The 26,053-nt window shown below is 37.8% G+C and overlaps 2 protein-coding genes across 2 annotated transcripts; one reads left to right on the forward strand and one right to left on the reverse strand.

The window, feature by feature from the left end:
* The first annotated feature begins 956 nt into the window (after window positions 1-956).
* On the forward strand, window positions 957-9,459 carry LOC119771916 (coiled-coil domain-containing protein 186). The gene is made up of 14 exons (XM_038268156.1): window positions 957-1,159; window positions 3,477-3,533; window positions 4,923-5,049; window positions 5,154-5,243; window positions 5,323-5,510; window positions 5,586-5,628; window positions 5,717-5,813; window positions 5,914-6,046; window positions 6,154-6,218; window positions 7,300-7,478; window positions 7,555-7,690; window positions 7,772-7,813; window positions 7,893-7,920; window positions 8,533-9,459. The coding sequence occupies exons 1-14, from the start codon at window positions 1,108-1,110 to the stop codon at window positions 8,655-8,657; spliced, it is 1,362 nt and encodes a 453-aa protein (XP_038124084.1). The 5' UTR covers window positions 957-1,107; the 3' UTR covers window positions 8,658-9,459.
* On the reverse strand, window positions 8,673-25,599 carry pfkla (phosphofructokinase, liver a). The gene is made up of 22 exons (XM_038268154.1): window positions 25,340-25,599; window positions 23,414-23,487; window positions 23,237-23,314; window positions 21,995-22,184; window positions 21,700-21,865; window positions 19,980-20,024; window positions 19,801-19,909; window positions 19,575-19,670; window positions 19,296-19,388; window positions 17,513-17,638; window positions 15,728-15,792; window positions 14,964-15,027; window positions 14,714-14,860; window positions 14,555-14,625; window positions 14,348-14,435; window positions 14,110-14,262; window positions 12,454-12,618; window positions 12,302-12,363; window positions 11,336-11,447; window positions 10,909-11,008; window positions 10,713-10,818; window positions 8,673-10,631 (listed from the first exon to the last, which is right to left on the reverse strand). Exons 1-22 carry the CDS (start codon window positions 25,422-25,424, stop codon window positions 10,484-10,486), a joined length of 2,343 nt encoding a protein of 780 aa, XP_038124082.1. The 5' UTR covers window positions 25,425-25,599; the 3' UTR covers window positions 8,673-10,483.
* Window positions 25,600-26,053: the final 454 nt, after the last annotated feature.

Here is a 26,053-nt window from a genome sequence, read left to right on the forward strand (position 1 = left end):
ATTTTTGAAGCAATTATTTTGAGAAAGTTTGTAGCCCGTTATGAGAAATAGTTCTATTTATAATATTTTGATATAGGGTTTCTTTTGTAAAGTTAAGTTGACAAAAATTAGGAACAGTATTTAAGGTTATTTAGCGTTTTTAAAGAGAAAAATAATGGGTTTATTTTTTTTTTTCAAAGTCGTTCCAGACTAAATATTTAGATTGTCAGGTAAAAAATAAATATTTATTATTTTCCAAAAATAAATACTTAGTTTATTAAATCGATATTTAGTTTGTAGCCAAATATTTAGTTTTCAAATCAAATATTTAGTTTGTTAAATGAATATTAAGCTCCAAACTAAATACTTAGTTTGCAAATCAAATATTTAGTTTGTTAAATAAATATTTAGCACCAAACTCAAATTATTATCATTCAAAATAAATATTTATTATTTTACCTAAATAATTATTGTACAAAATAAATACTTAGTTTGGTAAATAAATATTTAGCTTGGAGCAAAATACTTAGTTTGCAAGTCAAATATTTAATTTCTTAGATAAAAATTTAGCTCCAAACGTAATATTCACTAAATATTTACTTTGATAAATAAATATTTAACTTGGTGCCAGCTATTTAATTTGCAAATCAAAGGTTTACTTTGTTAAATTTTGAATCCTTTTTTACTATTTAAAGTGAGATATTTCACTACAGCTTATTCCCAGTGGGCCAAAGATGTCAATTAATCATCAAAATAACGTCAAACTCTGATATCTAATTATCAGAAGTAGGCTAAATCAACTTGACACCAATCTTTTGACATTAATTTGATGTATGTCTCATAATGATTTTTTTGCTAATCATGTTTGTATTTGGGAGGTTTTGGAACAGCTAGTTAGTTATCCGCTAAGGTCCGCTGTGGTTGCCATGGTAACTAAAACCGTTAATTAGACAGCAAACACCTGTTTGTTTCTTTCGACGACCTTTTTGGTATAATAAGACATCGCAAACTATCGGCCTGCATTATTATACAACCGATAGTATCCTGTGTTAAAATAACAACACTGTCATTTCTCAGCTCTAAAGTGTTAACGTCGTTATTTACTTGATTATCCGTTTGCTACCTAACATGGAGGAGCAACATTCCCTCGATAATATAGACAGCCTTGTTTTTCAGTTTGGTAAGTTAGTTTTTTACGACTTTATTGGATTTAAACGTCTTAGAGTTGTTGCGTTGTTGTTGTTGCTGTTGTTTTTTTATCTCAATTTTGCTAACCGGATGGAACCAGTTTGCAACTGACAACTTAACCCTTTAAAGCCTGGACCATGAAATAATTGAGAGAAAATTCAAATTTTTTATTTAGAGCTGTCATTGAACTCTCTGAAAAATGAAAGAAAAGAATATATATATATATACACAGGTGCTGGTCATAAAATTAGAATATCATGAAAAAGTAGATTGATTTCAGTAATTCCATTTAAAAAGTGAAACTTGTATATTATATTCATACATTACATACAAACTCATATATTTCAGAAGTTTATTTTGTTTAATTTTGATGATTACAAATGACAACAAATGAAAATCTCAAATTCATCATATCAGAAAATTAGAATATTACTGAAGACCAATAAAAACAAAGGATTTATAGAAATGTTGGCCAACTGAAAAGTATGAACATGAAAAGTATGAGCATGTACAGCACTCAGTATTTAGTTGGGCCTCCTTTGGCCTGTATTACTGCAGCAATGCGGCGTGGCATGGAGTCGATCAGTCTGTGGCACTGCTCAGGTGTTATGATAGCCCAGGTTGCTCTAATAGTGGCTTTTAGCTCTTCTGAATTGTTGGGTCTGGTGTATTGCATCTTCTTCTTCACAATACCCCATAGATTTTCTATGGGGTTAAGGTCAGGAGAGTTTGCTGGCCAATTAAGAACAGGGATACCATGGTCCTTCAACCAGGTACTGGTAGCTTTGGCACTGTGTGCAGGTGCCAAGTCCTGTTGGAAAATGAAATCTGCATCTCCAAAAAGTTGGTCAGCTGCAGGAAGCATGAAGTGCTCTAAAACTTCCTGGTATGTGGCTGCGTTGACCCTGGACCTCAGAAAACACAATGGACCAACACCAGCAGATGACATGGCACCCCAAACCATCACTGACTGTGGAAACTTTACACTGGACTTCAAGCAACGTGGATGAAGTGCCTCTCTTCTTTTCCTCCAGACTCTGGGACCTTGATTTCCAAAGGAAATGCAAAATTTACTTTCATCAGAGAACATGACTTTGGACCACTCACCAGCAGTCCAGTCCTGTTTCTCTTTAGCCCAGGCAAGACGCTTCTGACGCTGTCTGTGGTTCAAGAGTGGCTTGACACAAGGAATGCGACAGCAGAAACCCATGTCTTTCATACGTCTGTGTGTGGTGGTTCTTGAAGCACTCACTCCAGCTGCAGTCCACTCTTTGTGAATCTCCCCCACATTTTTGAATGGGTTTTGTTTCACAATCCTCTCCAGGGTGCGGTTATCTCTCTTGCTTGTACACTTTTTTCGACCACATCTTTTCCTTCCCTTCGCCTCTCTGTTAATGTGCTTGGACACTGAGCTCTGTGAACAGCCAGCCTCTTTAGCGATGACCTTTTGTGTCTTGCCCTCCTTGTGCAAGGTGTCGATGGTCGTCTTTTGGACAACTGTCAAGTCAGCAGTCTTCCCCATGATTGTGTAGCCTATAGAACTAGACTGAAAGACCATTTAAAGGCTTTTGCAGGTGGTTTGAGTTAATTAGCTGATTAGAGTGTGGCACCAGGGGCCATCAATTTTGAACCTTTTCACAATATTCTAATTTTCTGATATGATGAATTTGAGATTTTCATTTGTTGTCATTTGTAATCATCAAAATTAAACAAAATAAACATCTGAAATATATGAGTTTGTATGTAATGTATGAATATAATATACAAGTTTCACTTTTTAAATGGAATTACTGAAATCAATCTACTTTTTCATGATATTCTAATTTTATGACCAGCACCTGTATATATATATATATATATATAGTATAAGTTATATTAGATCATTTATCTGCATCAATTTTAATACATTAGGCATTTCTCTAGAATATTATATACATTTTCTGTTCACTATATGTGTCTGATTTTGTTAGTCAGGTTTTTTAAGATCAGCAAGATCACACTGATGATGCAGAGGTCTCAAAAACTCATGTATCAAATGCAATACAATTGGTTTTAAAGGGTTAAGAAAGTTTTCTAAATTGTGGACGGCAGTTTTTCAGAAATTACAATGAATTATTATTTAAATGACAACAATAAAATCCTTACTTGACATACATCAAATTGATTTCAAAAGATTGATGTCAAGTTTATTTACCTTTTTTGACTAAATTATAATAATTTGATATCAGTGTTGGATGTCACATTGGTGTTTAATCGAAATATTTTGCTCACAGGAAAGTAATCAAAAACATGTCATTTCTTTTTTTAAGCTGTGAAAGTTCGACAGCTTTCTCAGAAGAAGGATGAAATTCAGCAACAGATTAAAGGTTTGATGGAGTTATGTCACGGATGTCTGTCTGTCTGTCTGTCTGTCTGTCTGTCTGTCTGTCTGTCTGTCTGTCTGTCTGTCTGTCTGTCTGTCTGTCTATCTATCTATCTATCTATCTATCTATCTATTTCTGCTGCCCTACCTTACATTTCAACAGGAGCATATGATATAGTAATATCAGAGTATTAATTAAGATGAATTTATTTGTTCCACTTTCTATTAAAACCTTACAAAGTATCAGCAGTAAATTGTGACTAAAGGCAGTAGTATCTTAGATTTAAACTCCTTTAACCTTTTTTTTTCTTCTCGTGTAAATAAAGTTTATCTTATCTGATCTTTTGGGTCATGTTTCATAACATGGCCATAATTTCAGGCTTTAATCCTATAACCAAGTGTGATCTCTTGAGAAGTATGCAATATGGAGTAGGGGGAAGGCATCCTATATGCTATTCATTCAAATAAGTTTTGGACTGTCATAAACTATTATGTCAACACACTCTCAACTATCTGTATGTTTGGACAAAAACAAACAAAAGACAAACAAAAGTGTTTTTTTCCAACATAGTAGAACACCATAACTCATAAAACTGAGAACAATGAATGAGGGCAAATTAGCGTTTCACAAATTTTTAATCTTAGGGGACTCTGTTAATATTTTGGTAATCAAATGTGTTGATATGAGGAAAAACACAACTGTTAACATTATATTATTGTTTAAATTTTTAGTCAAATAAAGTTTGTTTTAGCTTTATGAACAACAGATGAAAACATGTCAGCATGAGGTTCAATGCGGTCCTCTTGTTAGGTTGTCTTTCACATGAAAGTTTAAAAAAAAAATTCAAAACGCAAACTGTTTAGCGGGAAACTCTGTCTCTAACTTCACCAGACCTGTAACCTCTTTTTAAGGCTGAGTTTTCTCTAGTATTCAGCAGCTTAGCAAGTCAGACCTGCAGCAGGAAAGCGGTGCTTTGTCTTTGGATGCTTCCCTTCTCCAGTTTCTGGCATCTCAAAGTTTCCTGTAATGTCAGAGAGAAGCATTGTACAAGTCTGTTTTTGTAGCAATTTGGTTCAGAAGTTAGCCACCAGGTCCACTTATCCACAAGAGAGCAAACTGCATGCTCTTACACCCATTATTGCAGTCAATATCAGCATGGACATTGGTCCATGTCGAAAATTATTATCATGGTTTATGGCCCAACAGATGTGTAGCATTGTGTTCTGTTGAAATGTATTATGATTATGCTAGATGGTCCCAATTAAATGTAATATTTTGGCTAGAGTGTTTCATTCAGTGGGAGAGTTCAATGATATCCTCACTGAGCAGACCTTCCTCAGACATTATCTTTTGAAATATAGTAAAATAGGTATTGGGTTTTTCTTTTAACAGTGTACAGAACTTGCATTACTGAGAAGAAGTCTCACATTGAAAAGATGAAACAAGATATCAATAATCTAGAAGAGGAAATACAAGTAAAGCAGATCGCTATAAAGTGGAATAAAGAAAAGGCAAAAAGGTACAGCAATGAAGGTCAACCATGATCAGATATTGTTTTAATAATAGTTATAATGTAGTGAGACTTTTTTTTTTATTATGTTTCTGTAATTTATGACACTGCAGCATGAAGACGACCAACAACCTGCTCCTTCAGTATGAACAGACACTGAAAGCAGAACTGGAGAGTAGACAAAAGAGCTACAACCATGACCAGTAGGTTGTTGTATCACTTTATCTATTGCCAATGCATGTAAAGGTACGAAAATTAGTTGTTGATTTGGGCACCGACTAGGGAGGCCTACGAAGAGAGGATTGCAAGCTACATAGAGACACTGCAGTCACACAAAGAAGCCTATTTCCAAAACCCTGCCGCTCAGAAGCTCCTCCTGCTGCAAGCCGAGATTCAGGAAATTGAGAGCAGAATTAGAGACTGTGACGACCACATGATGATGAAACAGAAGGAGCTGGAACATCTTAATGGTAATGGTTATTCTGCTTTGCTCTGGTTCAACTCAAATCTTTACAGCTCTTAAACCAATAATTGTTTCTGAACAGGTCCACCTGTGATGTCTTATTCCTTAGAGAAGCTGCCAGACAGGTTTGGTTTGCAAATTCCCGCAAAAAATAATGATAAAAAAAAATCTTTCAAAGCTTTTTATACTAATTCAGTTATAATCTCTGTGTAGTGTTTTAGACCAACAGCCAATGGCAGAAGAACAACCTGAGCAGCAAAGGGAGGACTGCTCCATTGACATCTCATCTATTGATCTCAACCAAACAGCTGTACTTCATCCATTTCACTTTTTAGAACTGCTAATATAAAGGTAATATAAAGGAGCTTTTGCTCTCTAAAACTATATCAATCCTGAGTGTGCTTTTACAGGGTAGCCCTGAACCTACCAAAGAAGCAACCACAGAGGAGATGAATGAGGAAAACAAAGTCCAGGATTCCATCAGCCACCTTTCTGCCCCTGAGCAGAAAGATAAAGAGCAGATTTCTCATCAGCAGTCAGATGGTAAAAGATGCCCTAAAAATATGAATAAGTTCCAATTCCACATGATTTAGTTTCAAGAAAATCCTTACATATGAACTTTTAATTACATGTTTTTGTTTTTTTCTCAGAGTTAGATCCATCTGAAGAGTTGCACGCTGCGGCAGAAGATCAAGAACTTTCACAAGAGGAACAGGTTTCAGTCTCTTTTTGTTAACTTTTGATCAAGTCACTGTATTATTAGGTTTTAGAAGACTTTTAACCAAGTTAGTTATTAAGTAACTGATTTTTAAAAGGCATAGTTTCCCATATTCATCGTTTCCCCAATATTAATTGCAAAAATTAATGTTGTTGATTGTTGATTGAGATATAAATATTATATATATGTGTATATATATATACGTTGAAAATTACAGGTAAACTGCTACAATAACCCCTCTAAAGTAGGTAAATCAAAGGCAGCTTTGCATCATCATCCCTGCTAATGATGGAGCAGCATTCTAAATTGGCTTCCTTCCACAAAAAATATGCATCTTTTCAGTTTAGTAGAACTTGATATAATGATTTTTGCTCACAAGTCAAGAGGATGTTGAGCTAATGAGAAAGCTGCTGCCACTGTGGCTGTTTTGCAGCTGCAACAACCTGGAAAACTGGGTCTCCTTTTATTGATTTAACTAAAGGGTTGAATTTATGATTTGATGCATGTCTTTGAAGTATAAGCTGCATGTCTTTTGAGGTTTATCTCCAGCACCTTATTTGCAAAGGATCACAAATATATTTATATGGGGAGCAACCATATATATTGACTTTGAATGGGAAAATCTAACATCAATATGTACAACCACCTACCTGAATGCTCTGTATTTAGCTCTATTAATCTTCCTATTAACTATATCCAGCTTTCCTATTCCTACTAAGGTGAATAATCTTAGCATGATGCTGCTACCACATGTTTACCAGTAGGGTTGGTTTGATTAGAGGATACAGGCCAAATAGTGCTGATCTCATATGACCAGAGCACCATCTGCCACATGAGGGGGTGGACTAAAGAGTACTAGCAGAGCAGCTTAAGCAGATTTACAGAAAAATATTTTTTTTTACAGCATCATTCAAGAGGAACATGTAGCTCTATTTGTTTCCTGATTGAGTCTAAGCGATTTAACATTAACAAGAATACATTATTTTAATTTGGGTGTTTTTCTTCACATCCTTTAGCAATTGTGTGTTGTTTTGTGATCCACTCTGTCTAAATATGTTTGTACTCTTTCTGTTACAAGCTGCAGCTTCCCACTTCACCAGTTCTAGAGGCTGTCCCAACAGATGACCTGCAGGGTGAAGCCTCCGATGCCGAGGAACATCAAGGAGTCTACGATTGTCCTCACACTTCTATGGTAGCCAACCTAGAACCTCTCTCTACAAAAGAAACATCCGTTTCCTCAACTCCATTTACATTCAAGTAAGATTTTCCGATTTCTTGGAGGCTTTAAAGCGAGTTGTTAACAGAACCTGAGACCGTTTATCTGTTGTTTTAGCTTCACTCCCACCAGCTCTCCTTGCCAAGGCAGAGCTGATTCCAAATCTCCAGCTTTTGTGCTCAATTTGAACTCCAACGATAGCACCCCAGCATTTCCGGGATTTGGATTTGATATGGGCTCATCCCAAGAGGAGGTAGGGAGTTTGCAAAACATTTTTTTAAATCTTACAGAGATCATTCCTTGGTTTTGAAGTTCACTCTAGATGTCATTGCAGGAGTCATCTTTTGGGTTTTCTGGCTCTTTTTTCAACGAGAAGGTGAGTTTTATACTAAAAAGTTTATAGAACAATCCTACAGCTGGAGCAAATATGCTAAAGGCTGTCAATTTGTTTACAGAAAGCATCAGAATCTAAACCAACAGGCAGTAAGTATATGTTCATATGCTGTTTTCTCTTTATATTACCTTTACAGGTGCATCTCAGTGAATTAGATCATCACAGAAAAGTTCTTTTCAATACTTAATTTTAAAAGCTTAAACCGTTATTTAAATTTACTTTGGCTAGACCATTTGGTTCAGTGTGAATGTTCAATGATATCCTCACTGATCAGACATCTTTTAAAATGAAAATCCAAATTTTATCTAAAAAGAGGATTTCAAACTTAGTCTATTTTCTCTTTAGCCAGGATGTTAATGTCCTAATCCTGCATTTTGCTTTCAAATTGTCTGAATGCAGCCATTATGTTGGTCGCTCATTAGTTCTACCAGCTTTCCTTCAAGAAAACCCTTATTTAAAATACTAAAGATACAACGCTCTAAAAAGCCTGTTTATCTGAGACCTTTTGTTGCTTTTCATCCTTGTAGAGGTTAACAGTCAAGAAATTATCTGAGAAAACAAAATAGTTTGGTTTTACCATCTGGAAACCACAACCATCAGAATATACCAGTGTCTATCAAATTCATGCATGTTTAACCTCCTGAACTATACAGGTAAAACGAAAGAACTTTTCTGACATGCCTCTGTATGTGAACCTGCAGGTAACGAGTTCCTGTTTAACGCAGCGGAGCAAAGTGAAGACTTTCCGTTTGCTTTTACATCAAAAAGTCCTCAGTCACCCAAGGAGAACTCCAAAAAAGATTTTCCCTTCTCATTCAACTTCTAAGAAATATACAAGAAAAACATTCAAATATTTTATTAGGTTTCTGTTTATTTCCTTGTGTTGTTTAGTTGGCAGTGATGTTAGTTCCTGAATCAGATGTTTAATATTAAGGTTTAATTGGGTAAATTACACAAGGTGTATGTAATAACAGATACCTGGATAGACACACCATCATTATCAACTTTAAAAACACCAAAGGTTCATTTGTCTTTAAAGATTTCTCTTAAGGTACAGTAGGTGTGAATTTTACATCATTTATAGTGTAACAAAGTGTTTGTTGATCAGTTAAGAAAGGGCTGTTGATTTGAATTAATACTAGATATATATTGTTTCAGTCACACACACACACACAATATACACATATATCTATAAAAAACAGAAAAATTAACATCTTAAACGGTCCCTTGAGTTGCACAGTCACATGAGTCACATAATATATTCAGATGAAACACAGAAAACTTGTAAAATGTTATTTTTTTTCCAGGAATGACATGTTAAAACATTACCAGGATGATTTCTTTACTGAACGCTCCTGCTTACATGCTTTATGGCTCAGAATTTATGCAGTTTCATTCTGTGGTTTTAAACATAAAAAAAATCCACCTAACAGCATCTACATTCATTTTTTTTTTTTTTTGCATGCACAATTTTTGATAAATATCCTGTAAAACTTTGGTCTGTGGCACCTCTGGCTGTCTGGATTATAGCAGCAATTTGTGTAGGAAAAAAATTGTTCCGAGCACCTTGGAGGAAATACAAAATTTCTCTGTATTAAACGTGTCAGTCAATAAATGAATACTGGTAATCAGTTTTGTTACTTGATGTTTAGCAGTTAGCATGACACTGATTAGTGGTATCAAACATTAGAAAGTCCCATGTTCACTCAAGAGGAAGGTGACTGAGCTTCAGCGGGTAAAGCGTTGACTTTAGAGAAACAGGAACTGGATTCTCAGAGCCGCTGTGCTAAGCCTTAGATAATCTAATTCAACCCACTGTTTACCTGCCTTGTATTTGAGTGGTTTTATCAAGATACGCTGTATCAATTTAGTATTTAAAAACTGCACTAATGTATCTTAAGTATTTTTTTTAGACATGAGATTTTTGCTGCACTGCAACTTTACATACATGGAAGCCACAGAAATTCTGCAGCTATACTGTGATAATGGTACCTAATCTCATGCTATGCTTTACGAAGGCACTGTCTGTAACGACCAACTTACCCAGGCATGCTGAGGGCTTGGCAGAACACATGGCCTTATTTACAGATTTAATCACCCAATTTATTTGAACTCATTTAAATATCTGATCTACTCAGGAATCAAACTTAAGGCCTGAGATGGTGAGCTGATCATTACATGGTAGAAATTATTAATGTGTTCCGTTTGACACAGGAAAAGTGTTGATTTTACAACCTTATGCCCAGTTTTTAAAATATGGTACAGGGACACATTGACATGATTCACATCACAGTGTTGTTTGAATTTCACAGAATTGGCTTAATGTTTTAACTCTTGGATTTATATTAAGTATTTTAAGATAAGCCAACATGTATGGCAGGATAATAAACAGTATGCCAGCAGCTTAGCACAAAAATCTACCAGTATGATAGGAGAAAAGAGTCCTTGTTTCTCTGGTAAAGTTAAGGCAGGTGGGATTCGGATGGAGCAGAATAAAAAAGATAAAAACCCCATGTTGGTGCAGAAAAGGCCATTTTGTTCAGAGGAATTTTATACACCACGCTTTTAGGCACCACAGTTATGAGTGAAAATGGGACGAAGGAGGGAAATGTAAAGGTTAAAAACTGCATACAGAAGCATTTGTCAGGAAGCCTAGTATCCAGCATCGATGCTGATGGAGCGTCGAGTCACATGGTACATCTCTCCAGGGACATATTCCTCGAAATTAGTTTGATACCTCGCCAACATCTTCAGCATCGGCCTCAGATTGAACCACCACTGAATCTTGGGCATCCGGTGCCTTAAAAAAAAATACATAGAAATGGTTAGGCTTAAAATTTTTAAACAAAAACAGCCGGTTTTTTATTTTTCTACTACTTACTCAAAATCGGTGATGGCCTTTAAGTCAGTCACAGGAATGAATGAGACGATCTTCCTGTTCAAGCCGAGCACACACGCTGTGTCCGGGGAGTTGGCGAACACGCGGCCTGGAGTAAGAAATAAAAATAAAAATAAAAAATCACTCTCATTGGCACATATAGCACAAAGCAGTTTCTGTTAATCCAGGGAGACCCTACCTTGTCTGTAGTTTTCAGTCAACCTCTCTGATATCCACTGGATTGCCCTCACACCCAACTTGGTGCCAAAATTCCGATCAAAGGGAGAAGGAGCTCCTCCCTGCAGCAATAACACGCAAGATACAGTTGACCCCAAACCCCATCGTGTCAAATCAACAAATTTAGTTTAACTATTTGGAAAAATACTGAGATACTGTGGAAGATTTGAAAACAAAGTTTATGCACCTTATAGAGATTAAAAAAGGTAAAGATCAACATATTTTCGCTTTGGTTGGTTATAATTCATGGGAGGGATAAGTTGAGAGCATTTTAAAAGTGTTGGGGCCTTTTTCTCCTAGTGGTCTTGTTTATTACATCAGATAAATGTTGTATATAAGGAATATATCCTCCACAATAAAGCCATGGTATTTAATTTTAAATACTATACCTGCTGGAGGTGTCCCAAGACATTAACCCTGCAGTCGAAGACGCCCTTCCCTTCCTCTGAATACAGCCTATAAATAAAATCCGTAGTGTAGTTCTTGTGGCAATACTCGTTCCTGGTTTGAAGATCAACAGAAGTATTAAGTTATTACACATTACACAATCATGTCATTGTATTTCCGAGGTGAATCTAAACTACAAATACTTTAAAAACTTAGTTTGGAAAAAAAGAAAAAACACTAACTCTCAGAGACAACCTGTAAATCACCACTTTCCTTTAGTCTTTAGCAAATATAATAGAAAATAAAGCTAATAAACATGTCATTAATGTACGCATGCCTGCCTACTAATAAACTCAGCCTTTAGAGTGTACCCACTGAGATTCATCACACTGACTGACCACAGGAGGACAACTGTTAATAGAAAACTCAGTGGTTAAATCCCCCTTAATGTTTCTGTAATCACAAAAGATCCAGACCATTATAAAATGAGAACTTTATATTTAACTGAACACCATTTAAAGCAGTTCTTTTCGGTCTAGATAATCAAAGTGATTTCCTTTAAAGGTTTTAAATGTTTCTAGATTTGACAATGTTGGTCTTAACTTTTACTTATGCAAACATTATAAAGAATAACTGAAATAATACATGAAAATCATCTTTATACTGCATAAAGTCTTAAAGGCAACGCAGATGTCTAATGAAGGTTGTAGAAAGTCCTAAATGTAACTTCAGAACCTGGCAGAAATTGAGCATTTTAGTGTATTTAAAAAAACATTTTGCAAAAGTAAAATCTAATGACGAGGAGGCGAGCTAGAAACGGCTCATATGTAAACTAGTCCAGCTTGTGCTGAATCGGCTGCACTGTGCTGAATGCATCACTTGCTGAGGCCAGTAAAACATTCTCAGTCTGGGTTTCTGAAACAAACAGCAATATACTGAAAAACAGGAAACCACAAGATGTTACACACCGTAGTACCAGACCTCTCTGGATGTCCTTCTTCATCTTTTCAGCCAAATGCTCCACATTGGTCTATCGACAGGACACATTGAGAGAAGATACATTAAACTAACAGAAAAAAAAAACTCAGAGAAAAGGGTATTGTTTTCATCTCAGCCTCACCTTGAGGTCATGGATGTTGAACGGCTCTTCAAATATGTAGGCAGCATCTGCACCCACGGCGATAGCAGTTGAGGTTGCCAGGTAACCACAGTATCCGCCCATCGTCTCCACCACAAACACTCGCCTTTTGGTCCCAGAGGCAGACTGCTTGATCTTGTCACATCCCTGAAGAACAAGTTTAAATGAGACAAATTTACTCAAATAACGGTTTCCCAGAGAATAGACTTTCTGTCTTTTAGCCTGTAAATGGTTAAGATGGAACAAAAATACTTAATACAGAAAAAAAAAAAAAAAAAAAAAGAGTAGAAAAATCACAATTTTAAAGCAAGATTGAGTGACATTTATTCAGTAGGGGGGTTTTACATTTTACATTACTCCCAGGTTTAGTGATGTAAAAATCAAACATAGCCCTCCATGTTTTAGAAACTGATAGCAGAGCACTTTGGACCCGCAGATTGAGAAGCCATTGAGTTACTAGTGAAGACAAAGAAACATTCACTGCACTAGATTAAATCCTGTATCAGAGAACTGAAAATATGTCTAATTAGCTAAGTGACAGATCTGTTTGGCTGATTACGACTTTTAGCACAGTTGTAGTCAAAGGCTCCTCAGAATGCAGTAAAGTGGTGCTTAGGTCACACGACTGATCCAGCAGAGTTTTTGAGAAGAGCTGGGTCTGTATGTTGACCTAAAAATCATTCAATACATCCCAATTTAAGCCAATACTTAAGGTCAAAGGTTAAGCAGCAAAACTTTAACCTAAGTGGGGGTGTTTTCCAAACTCAGATACATTTTTATTAGACAAATCAATAGAAGGATCTTTAACCATCCCTCCTTACACATCTAATTAGATTTTCCTTTCTTTTTTGGTTAACTATATGATTAAGATCTGTGTGACAGAGGCGGTAGAAGTATTGCAGATTTAGTGTCTTCTGAACTGTGCGTCTCATTGTCTGTAGAAAGGCACCAGGTGATCTCTCACTTTTCTCTTTACTGTATCAACCAGGCCATCCATTGAAATGTGCAGGCACCTGAAAGCCTCCAAAAAGCCATTTAGTTATCAGAGCATTACAGATCTGTACACTACAGCAGACAGGAAGTACTTTTCCTCACATTCTCTGCTTAGTTCAAACCAGACGCTTGGAAGACTTGTTGATAAAACCTGGGGTGCCATATGGCCAAGTGGTGGAGCAAAAGCTCAGTATTTATCTAATGCTGCCAAAACGCTTACGGTAACTAAACTACAGAAGTTTGCATTTCTGACAGAAGAAGTCTTATTTACGTGTCTGCACTGTTTAATGGTTATAGAAACTTGGTGACTCCTGATCCATGGATTCTCTGCAGCGTGTTGCTAACAAAGAACCTTGGAAGCCTTTCATGGAAAATTAAATGTGTCCCAATTAAGTAAAATGTTGAATTACTTGACTTTATTTACTTTAAAGGGATTGGTAGAGGTGTTTCCCCACAGATTAATATATCAAATAATTTTTTTTTGTGTGAGATTATGCCACTGCAAAAAAAGATTAACTTAATTCAAGGCTTTCAATGACTCTACCAATAAACGTGAGGAGTTTAAAGTCTAATCTATCTGCCTATAATCTGTGTGATTCAGTAGGAAGGTGAACCTTTAGCTGATCAGTCTTGGCTCAGACGTACCTCCATGGCAGCGTTAACAGCAGTGTCCGCTCCCAGACTGAAGTCCGTTCCAGGGACGTTGTTGCTGATGGTGGCCGGTACGACACACATGGGGATGCAGAGCTCATCGTAGTGGCTCCGGGCTTCATACAGCTGCAGCACACCTTCATATCCCTTTGAATTCAACAACCAATTTGTAACTCTGAAGTCTTTAACATATAATATTCACAGATGCAAAAAGGAGTCTTTAGTACAATACCTCAAACCCTCCGATTACAAGCAGGGCTGTGATGCTGTACTTGTTGATATTCTCTATAATTTTTTCCATACATGTAGCAGGAAGAGTTCTGAGAAAGGCATACAAATAAAAACAGAAAGGAAATAAATATTACCTGAAGTCTGTAGTTTGCCCAATAATATATTCAAATCTTAGACAATGAGACAGAAAGTAGCATTTCTCTTTTACCGCTTTGTCCCCAGGAGTGAACCTCCTTGGCCCGTCCATCCAGCCACATTGTGCCATTTCATTTCAAATATCTGTAGGACAACAGTTTGTTTGAAATTATCTGCAACTGTTCAAATTTAGCCAAAACAAACAAACAAAAATAATAAAAGACATCCTCACTGATCCATTGGCGAGTCCTTCAAAGCCATCATGGACACCATAGACCTTGTGTCCATGAGCAAGAGCAACTCTCACAGCTGACCTGACTGCTGCGTTCATGCCTCCAGCTGGAGCTCCGACGTTCAGGATGGCCACAGCGTAGTTACTCTGAGCCAAGAGAGGCCGTGTCAGACAGACATTATGATCAGAGACGGTTTCCATATTCAAAGATAAACAACCATGAGTTAAAGCTACAGTGTGACGAACTAACCTCAGCAGTGACAGGCTTTGGGAAGGCCAGCAGCTTATAGATGTTCCAGTTGTTCTCAAAACTCCTACAGAAACAGAAGTCAGATTATATTAAGGCCCGGCTACTGTCCAACCAGACACAGCCGTACTGAGATCATTTGGTTGGAGAAGAGAGATTAACTAAGTTATGGCTTAGATTCCACCTTCCTGCCCTGAAATATGCAGATGTGCCCTTTGACAAGGAACTTAACCCCCAGTTACTAACTACTCTGTTCTGATTTATTAATTTGACTTTTAGTGCCACATGAAATTCAAATTGTTTCTGGAAAGAGAACATTGAACTACTGAGAAACAGTGAAGAAAAAAAGTGAAACCTAAGAACAAAAAAAAGTTTTGAAAAAAAATAAAGTTTGAATCTGAAAAGTATTTTTTGCTTAAAAAAAATAAATAAAAAATTTTTTTAGGTAATTTTTTTTTTTCTTTTCACTAAACTTTTTATTTCCAAGAATATATTTTTTTTCTTTTGAAAATGTTTATTCCAGGACCAAGCATACTTATTTTCCCAGAGAAATTTTATTTTTCCAACAAACTTCTTTTTATTTTAATATTTTTGTTTTGTTTTTGAGAAACATTATGGCCCCAATTTAGTCCAATTTCAGAGCTGGTTATAGGATAGATGTATAAAAGATGTGGTTCTAAAAATCTCCATCTTCAGAAAATACACTTCAAAACATCACTGTGTAATGAATTAAAAGTAATGTAAGACATGTAATTATTAGTCCTTACCCTCCGCGAAGTTTAACAGCTTCATCAAACCTCTTCTCATTCATGGCCTTCTGCACCAACTTGGTCTGCATAAAGTTTAGTTAGAAAACATAAATACAGTGGGGCAAAAAAGTATTTAGTCAGCCACCAATAGTGCAAGTTCTCCCACTCAAAAAGATGAGAGAGGCCGGTAATTTTCATCATAGATATACCTCAACTATGAGAGACAAAATGAGAAAAAAAAATCCAGAAAATCACATTGTCTGATTTTTAAAGAATTTATTTGCAAAATATGGTGGAAAATAAGTATTTGGTCAGTTACAAACAAGCAAGATTCCTGGCTCTCACAGACCTGTAACTTCTTCTGTAAGAGGCTCCTCTGTCCTCCACTCGTTACCTTCCTTAATGGCACCTGTTTGAACCCGTTATCAGTATAAAAGACACCTGTCCACAACCTCAAACAGTCACACTCTAAACTCCACCATGGCCAAAACTAGAGAGCTGTCAAAGGACACCCGAAACAAAATTATAGACCTGCACCAGGCTGGGAAGTCTGAATCTGCAATAGGTAAACAGCTTGGTGTGAAGAAATCAACTGTGGGATCAATTATTAGAAAATGGAAAACATACAAGACCACTGATAATCTTCCTCGATCTGGGGCTCCACGCAAGATCTCACCCCGTGGGGTCAAAATGATCACAAGAATGGTGAGTAAAAATCCCAGAACCACACAGGGGGACCTAGTGAATGACCTGCAGCGAGCTGGGACCAAAGTAACAAAGGCTACCATCAGTAACACACTACGCCGCCAGGGACTCAAATCCTGCAGTGCCAGACGTGTCCCCCTGCTTAAGCCAGTACATGTCAAGGCCCGTCTCAAGTTTGCTAGAGAGCATTTGGATGATCCAGACGATGACTGGGAGAATATCATATGGTCAGATGAAACCAAAATAGAACTTTTTGGTAAAAACTCTACTCGTCGTGTTTGGAGGAGAGAGAATGCTGAGTTGCATCCAAAGAACACCATACCTACAGTGAAGCATGGGGGTGGAAACATCATGCTTTGGGGCTGTTTTTCTGCTAAGGGACCAGGACGACTGATCCGTGTGAAGGAAAGAATGAATGGGGCCATGTATCGTCAAATTTTGAGTGAAAACCTCCTTCCATTAGCAAGGGCATTGAAGATGAAACGTGGCTGGGTCTTTCAGCATGACAATGATCCCAAACACACCGGCCGGGTAACGAAGGAGTGGCTTCGTAAGAAGCATTTCAAGGTCCTGGAGTGCCCTAGCCAGTCTCCAGATCTCAACCCCATAGAAAATCTTTGGAGGGAGTTGAAAGTCCGTGTTGCCCAGCGACAGCCCCAGAACATCACTGCTCTAGAGGAGATCTGCATGGAGGAATGGGCCAAAATACCAGCAACAGTGTGTGAAAACCTTGTGAAGACTTACAGAAAACGTTTGATCTCTGTCATTGCCAACAAAGGGTATATAACAAAGTACTGAGATGAACTTTTGTTATTGACCAAATACTTATTTTCCACCATATTTTGCAAATAAATTCTTTAAAAATCAGACAATGTGATTTTCTGGATTTTTTTTTTCTCATTTTGTCTCTCATAGTTGAGGTATATCTATGATGAAAATTACCGGCCTCTCTCATCTTTTTAAGTGGGAGAACTTGCACTATTAGTGGCTGACTAAATACTTTTTTGCCCCACTGTACATTAAAAATGCTTAGCCCCCCCACTATAGCACATGATTACCATCCATTTTAGTCAATGCCACCAGAGAGAAGACGCTTACCATGTCCACACACTCCATGAGAGGCAGACGGATGGCATGGTTGCCAGAGAGGCCGATGACACAGGGTGGGGTGTCTGAGGTGGCCTCCATCAGGGCAATAACTGCCTCCACACCCAGCTTGGTGCTCTGCATACACACACCCACACAAAGAGGAACACAATCGTTATAAACAGGATGAAAATATAAGATGCCTGAGGATAATTGGATTAAAAGGAGTGAAGATTAGAGTAGACATTATGAAAGTTTCCATTATAATCAGTATATGGATTTTATACAAGTTATTTATATTGTATGAACATTGTTTTTAGGACAAACAGGTCAAATTCACTTTTAATTATATACAGCTCAGTTTGGTCCATATTAACTCAAGATTAAAGTCAGATTTAAATCCAATCAGGAATACAAACGTATCCAAACTGTTTTTACATTCACTTGAACTTTTGTTTAAATAGTGGCCTGAGCAGGGCAGGCAGCGTTCAATGTTGCCCTGATCGTTGCCCCTGTGGTTTCATAAACAGACTGATGTTGTATACACAGTCCTGTCAGGCAAGGCGTTCAGACTTCTATAAATAGGGGAGAACAAACAAAACCTCCAATCTAACCAGCATTTAATAGAAAGCCCTCAGAGATAGGGGCTGAAAAGATGATAATCTACAACCAAAACAATATTTACTTAGTATATTTAACAAAAAAAAAGACAATATTGAATGAGAAATGTATGATGGAACCGGCTTTATCACTTTATCGCCGTGTTAATTTTCTTAATTGTGTTCTTTAGTCTAGAGCTGAATATTTCTTCTAATATCTAAGAGAATACATCAAAGAATATAACATTTTAGTACTCTGTATTATATCTAATACTGTGCAAGGACGAGATAAATTATATTTTTTAAATGTTTTCCACCATTTCATTGGATGCAATTAGAGCCACCATCCCAAAATGTAAGTCCAAATGGACCATGACTCCAAATGACTACCTTTATTTTACGCTGGGGTCCTGCAGAAGCGCTAATAATAATACAAAGGTACAATAAGTGGACTTTGGCTTGTAAAACCAGCACTACCTTCCAAAAGCAATGACTTTTAGGATATATGGTAATGCTGAAACCACATGAATCTGCAGAATGCTTTGCAGAGATGTTTGTTTTATGTTAATGTTTTTGTTGTTTTAATCATTGTATTCTTACTTGAATACAGCTGACTGTAAAGTGCCCTGCTAAAAATTTATAAAAATGTAAGTATCCAAAAAACAGCATGCTCTTCAATGAGTTTAGAAAAAAAAATAGGTTAAGGAAGTGTGCATTGATGCAGAAACAGCAATAATACTCTAAACCAGGGGTCTTTAAAGTTTTTCAGGCCAAGGACCCCCAGGACATTTCACTTAGTGGAAAAAAATTGCAGGGGGGAATATTAAAAAGAAAAAAGAAAAAAACTCTTATCCACCAAATCTTTCGCGACCCCCATGCAGTACCTCCGTGGGCCCCCTAGGGGTCATGGACCCCCAGTTGAAGACCTCCACTCTAAACTGGACATCTGAATTCAAACAAAAGCTTCTATAATCAGCAGAAGAACCTACAGCTCTATGTTAACAATCATAGTGGCATTTTGTTTCTGCATTTAGCCAAACCAAAAGGCCAATATATAAAGGGTAAAAAGGTACATAGGTGTTCAAATTCTAAAAGACAAATTCAACAAATTCAACAGGTTTAAGAAACAAATAAATAAGTTCCGAATGCTGTAATATTACCAAATAAAAAAACACTTTTTTTCAAGTGCCGCTCACCAGGATTCTGTCAAATGCAGACGGAGTTCCTCCTCGCTGAACGTGACCCAGCACAGTCACTCTGGTGTCATAGCCCAACCTCTTCACCACCAGCTTTAAACATATGTACAAATATATCAGTAAATCACCCATTTCATTTTACAATGAAGTACAAAGAAATGTACATGCACTAAGGAACAGTCCTATAGCAGGAGCAGGACTATTAATGTTGAATAGCATGCCCCTTTCTTTCAGAAAGTCATTATCTGAGTTATTCAGTCTGTAAAACAAAGAACTCACATCTTTAAGATAAGCTGAAGAGATCGGTTTTCCATTTGAGTCAATGGCTCCCTCTGCAATAATTATGATGTTGAGTCTTGACCCCTTGTTTCGGCTCTGAAAGAAAAAGAAAAAATATTTTTAAAAAGTCAAAAAGCAGAAGCATGGTGCTTGGATTAACCTTCGGGCATTGTGAGTAAGGGTCCTACGGTGAAATCTGGGTTATTTCTGTGTGTGGATGCCGTACCCTTTCCAGACGAGCACACATGCGGTCCTCCCAGCCCTCCAGCGGAGGAGCCTCTGGAATGAAGAGCCAGTCTGCTCCAGATGCTAAAGCCGACACCAGGGCCAGATACCTTCAGCCAAAACACACCAATTAATACCACTGCATAGAGAAGAACAGAGAATAATCTATGGCTTACTCACCCACAGTGGCGACCCATGACTTCCAGAACAAAGGTGCGCTGGTGGCTGCAGGAGGGAAAAAGTAAAGCAGCATTAAAACATTAAAAAAAAATCAAAACAAAGAAAAACTGCGAGCAAGTCTGGACAAGTTTTGGAAAATACCATCTGCTGAGTTTACATGGCTAGGGGCCCCAAACACAACCGCATTAAGTAATAGTCTTACTGTACCTGGCAGACCTGAAGCTCTATTACGCAGAGAAAAAACGTGTTTTATGATCACATTCTTTTAACATTAAATATATATTTAAAAAAAAAAACATGATTCGTGTTCTTAGGTTGGAAGCTGAATATAGGTAACAGTCTACACTTAAAATAATGAAAAAAAAAACAAAAAACTATTGTTTTAAACATTAAATCTGATGTTTGTGTCTGTTAAGAGGCTGGTCTGTGAAATAGTTGCGCAAACAGCAGGTGATACAATTTCTGGTTCAACTAAAACCGTTAACACTCTTTCTAACTGCCTTTGGTTGCTTCATTTAAATGTGATTAAGTCTAAGTTAGTCACTGATTTCACCATAACTGCTTGGATGAACTACTGTAATTTTCTGACTATTAGCCGCATCTGAATATAAGCCGCAGAAGCTAAATTGCGCGCTTGCAATGTCCGTGTTTCTCGCTGCCGTTCTGTCTCGTACCACTCGCGGTAGAAGTCTGCTTCCGGAGGACCTCCGCATTCCCGGGCACGAGGCTACCATACTTGTGTGTTGAAGGAAATGTGACGTCAACATGGTGGATGGTAAAATCCATAGATTTAGGTATTACCCTAGTGGCCGTTAGCTGTAAAAGTCCATAGATAACCTCATTGTTATATAAGCCGCAAGGTCGAAAAATGGGTGAAAAGTCGTGGCTTATAGTCCGAAAATTACGTTATGTCTGATTCAGAAAACCTATTTACTACCAATGGGAAACAGATCTATATTGTTTTCCTGAATTCAAAATAAACTGAATATTGAAAATGATATATATAGCACAGCAACGGTATCGTATTAAAATATGTACATCCTCTGCACATTTTAGGATCTATCAGATTACCGCGAATAGATCTAACGGTGTTTTTATCTGATAGACAAACAAGGCATCCCATTATTATAAGGTAGAAAACATAAGTTGTTTACATCATAAAACTACTAAGAAAAAGGTGGCATGCAGTACGATCAATTAGCTGCCATGTTTCTTGCAGGATTGATCTGTATTCGGCTCCACCCATCTTCCCATTGATCATCACTAACTTCCTTGTCCCTGGTTAAGAAAACTATCACTAAGCATGATGCCGCCATGACCGTGTTTCGCTGTAGATAGGGCGAGTTTAGGGATCCAAGTTAGTTTACTGTAAGACATAACAAAGAGCATGCAAGTCGAAAGATTCTTGCTTGGAAAGAGTTTGAGCTATGGTTAAAAAAAAAATATTTTTTTAACTGAGTAAAGCAGGTGGAGACAAATGCAAAAGGCGTATTACTGGAAAGTATCTTGATAAAGGTGCTGAAAACGGATGCCTGACAGTTTATTGATAATTAAAAAAAATAAAAAAATAAAAATCCTTGCATCCCTTTTTATCCAGGTCCTAATTACTACAATATTAACTTCCTGATATGTGGGGACATAAAACTGTAATAAACCACATGTAAGCTGTAATAAATCAGAGCTTTTATGCATCACAGTACAGCTGTTTATTGAGTCTGACCTGTTCGCTGTGGTCATGATGGCGTCGACTATCTCCATGATACGATGCAGTGCAGAATCAGCCCCGATGGTCATGTCAGTGCCGCAGAAGTCGTTGTCTATTGATCCCACGAGTCCCACAATGTTCAGGTTGTTGTGCTGCTTCGCCAGCGTGTCTGTGATCCTCCCTGAACATCCAAAGATGTCATTTCCTCTTTAAAACTAATTACACAGCACCGGGGATGGCATGAACACTAGATTGATCAGACATCCTGATTAAAAACAGCAACTTCAGCAGATCCCTGTGAGGAGCTGACCTTTCTGCACGAGCTCATCCAGCAGGCCGCTCCACTCGGAGCGGAAGATATTGGCTCCCGTCAGGCTGCCGTCTCCACCGCACACACACAGGTTGGTGATGCCCTTCTTCACCAGGTTGAAGGCGGCTGCGATGCGGCCCTCGCGCGTCTGGAATGACTTGCAGCGGGCGCTGCCGATTACCGTGCCCCCCTGCAGCACAGACAGAAGTGAAAACCAACCAAAACAAATGATCTGCTGCTAAAACGAAAGGCAGGATCACATCTTTATTTCCTCAGCTATTGTGACAGTGAAAGATTAGCACTGTGAGATCATGAAACGTAAAGGAACGATTATAAATATAATCGTCAAACCAAATTATTGATGAACAGAGACAAAGAACATGCACTCTTCTAATGATGAGTGATAATGATAATAATGAGCTAAGTCTGACTTTCATCCCCTTTGTTTAGGCCGAATTTTAAATAACTTTTGTGTTTCTTAACTAAACAGGAAGGGATCGACCTGCCTGGAACAGCAACAAAAAGTTGCCCATGAGCCACCCATTTTTACATAATGTCTTTTTAATGACGTGCCTGATTGTTTTCCTTTAAATTTAGCTTCAAACTGCCAGCCAGCTGGCTGAAAGAAGGCTACTCAATGGCTACTAGTTTTTTTTCCCCCCATCACTTGCAAAACAGTTTAATGAAACTCTTTGGAACTATTTCCAGTTACAATAGCAACCTACTGGAGCACCACCCATCACTTTTATTGCTCTGTTTTTTTACTAACAGGGTTTTCTATCAGACAAGCTCAGGCTTGTTTTGGAGGCAAGGATTGATGAATTAGCATCTACTGCAGCAAAGGTTAAAAAAAGAAAAAAACCATGAAATCTCAGAAAATATTGCTGCAAAATGTGGCTTCGCTTAGGCTTCATTTTACTGTTTAATTGTAGCAAAATATTTGCTTTTACTATAAACAGCTGTTTTTCAAAACTATTGAATGTGCACAATAAAAACAAGCATGAAGACAAGATGTCAGCAGAACTGCCAGATGATGTCTAGACCCAAACGTACTGCCATCAGAGTGGGCTGAAGATTTCATTGTTTTTTTTTCTAGAGCAAACATTATATACTAATGAAAAAATAAATGTGTCTATTTTTAAATCTGCACCTGATAGATCTAAAGAGGATCTAGTATAGCTAAATTATATGAAGTTTCCTGGTTTTACATAGAAACATCACAGCGTTTGCCTTTTAACCCACCAGCTGGATAATGTTGGTCACACTGTGCCAGTGGGCAAGCTTTATGTTGTCTCCTCCATCCACTAAGCCTTCGTATCCCTGAAATATCACAAGAACATTGCAATCAGTCCCAGCCAAGCCATAAAAGAGGAAGTGACGGCGTGTAGATTCACTCGGGTCGTAAAACTCTTCATTTACCTCATGGATGAGATAGACCTTGGCGCCGACATAAATGCCCATTCTGGTCACAGCTCGGACAGCGGCGTTCATACCTGGGACACATACCGTTAGAATTAAATGACATCCAGCTTCAGTTGATCTGCACACCGCCTTTTGCATCATTGTTTTATTTTTATTTTTTATGTGAAAATCAAACTGTGTGCAGCTGCATTTTACCTCGTTATCAGTTATTGGGCAAAGGTGCCATTTGCCGACAAGATTTGTCCCAGCAGATCATGACACATAAGGCTTACTGAGCATGTTGCAAGTGGGGAGGGGAGAAGTGCTCACATTTAAGCCTTTCACTATTATTACGTAATCGAGTGAGCAAATCTTTGAGTTGGCTGCGATTATTGTGCAGCAAAAAAAACCTCTTGGTTTGTTTATTTTTTTTTTCTTTATCACTGAATTTAGAATAAACATAGGGAAAGCAAGTCTTCTGAGTTGTAACCATATCTATAGCTGCTAAGACAGCCTGTTTGTTTTTAAATCTGCAGTGATTTAGATGATAATCTACAGATTAACATATTAAACATGGAGCTCAGAAAACAGCAAGGAAAAGTAGCATTAAAACGGCTAATTTTACAGACAACAGTTGTTTCAGCCGGTTACAAACAACATGTTTTAAGGCCAATAACATTTAAATTTAATATACAAATAATCAAAATGTACCTCTGTTTAACTTATGTAACAATATGGCTAGTTCTATGGATCTCTACTCAACCAAATGACAATTTTCTGACATTAGACCCAAGGTAACCCAACACCAGAATCTCAAAAACAATCACTGGCCTTACAGGTTCTAGCAGCCATGATGATCTCTCTTCAAGTCATGCCTTAGAGGAAATCTACAGTTTCTTATGAAAAACAACGGCTTGGCATGTAAAGAATCTGTTGATCTTAACAGCAGTATAGCAGGTAGACTGCTGTTAAGCTAAATAAACTACTGCCCAACACCTTCTTAGATGTTCAGGGTAAATATGTAGCAGTGCGTGGATGTGAGTAGGTTTAAACTAATAAAAAATCACAATCATCATAAAAAACTATAAAAATAGTAAGTCAGCTTCAGAATCAGTCATATTTTGAACATAAAACCATTTTAAGAGCTTAATAATAAAACATTTTTGAATTGCGGGAGGAAGCCGGAGTACCCAGAGAGAACCCATGCATGCTCAGGGAGAACATGCAAACTTCATAGAGAAAGACCCCGAGCCGGGAATTGAACCCGGAACCTTCTTGCTGCAAGGCAGCAGTGGTACCCACTGCATCACTAAGTTAGAGTTCAATAATTAAAATCCATGATTCAGCATTAAAAGTGTTTTTTAAGGCTTAAAATGACATTAGATTTGGGATTAGAGACTGAAGCTGATACCAAGCTTTGCATCACAGCAGAAGTAACTGCACTTCTGTTGCTGCATCTGCTCTACATGATTTAATAGAGACATTTAATTCAAAACTAAGAATAAATGTTTTGTTATCATATTTCAACAAGAATAAAAGCAAACAGATAAGATTTCAAAATAAAGGAGTTGAAGCTTGGAACTTGCGGTTATTTCATAGATCTTAGCCTAGTTCATTGCATGGGCTGTCAATCCACACAGGGCCTCTTGGGGGCCTCGCCTTTGGCCCTCTCCATATCCGAACCTCATTAACCTTTTAATATAATGCTATAAACGGCAGGAAATTGACCCACTGTGGACCTTTTGCGACATTTGGCCCAGATTCTAATTGTGAACATAAAAGAATAGACACTTCTCATATCTGTGAAGGTGAAAATGAGCTCCTCCATGTGTAAACAAACCCTGAGGGGGGGGTCAGATCTGCACTGCAACACGGTTTAACATCCACACATTCAGCAAAGGCTGAAATCATCAAACATCTGAAGATCAGGAGCTTTAAGGTCACCTTGTGCATCTCCACCGCTGGTAAGCACCGCTATGGCCCGACCTGCTCCAGTCATCTTCAGCTTCTCAAAGTCCATGGAAGACATGATGACGTCAAGACAGCGGAATGTGGAAAATGGAAATAAAATCCCGTTACTTTAGGGTCGATAAAATAAACGCTGCAGTCCCTGCTCCGTGTTTTCCCAGCTGGTCGCTTCCTTGTTGGCAGCGGGCTCAAACCAAACCCTCGTGTATCCGTGGAGTCCCCCCTCCACCCCCACAGCAGATACACCTCTCCGTGGATTGACTCCGCCCTCATCCACTCAAAGGAGCGTTTCAGGGAGCGTTTATTTTACATTCCAGAACCTCCCGGAATTACCGTTTCACACTATTTGCTGAGATTTCCACGCATACCCGCTGAACCGGGCTGTTTGTTAAAAAAAAAAAAAAAAGGGGGGGGGGGGGGTTACTTAGCAAGTAAACAGTGAATAAAATAAATCGATTTAATCATGCTAATCGTATCAACCGAGTCGTTCATGCAGAAACTGCCACACCCTTTGTAAAAGATAACCATCCTGGTCTTGATTACATTAAGGACATCTATTGAGGTGCGTTTGAGTGCAGCTTCCTGCGACGTGAAAAAGGTGGAGCCTGAAAAAACAGGAAAAAAAAGAAAAGCCTGGTGAAAACGTGACAGAGCAGCAGGGGCTCATGTCAGGAAGATATAGCTGAACTA

This window comes from Cyprinodon tularosa, unplaced genomic scaffold (assembly GCF_016077235.1).
Source record: "Cyprinodon tularosa strain WSP-4 unplaced genomic scaffold, ASM1607723v1 ctg695, whole genome shotgun sequence".
Lineage (NCBI taxonomy): Eukaryota > Metazoa > Chordata > Actinopteri > Cyprinodontiformes > Cyprinodontidae > Cyprinodon > Cyprinodon tularosa.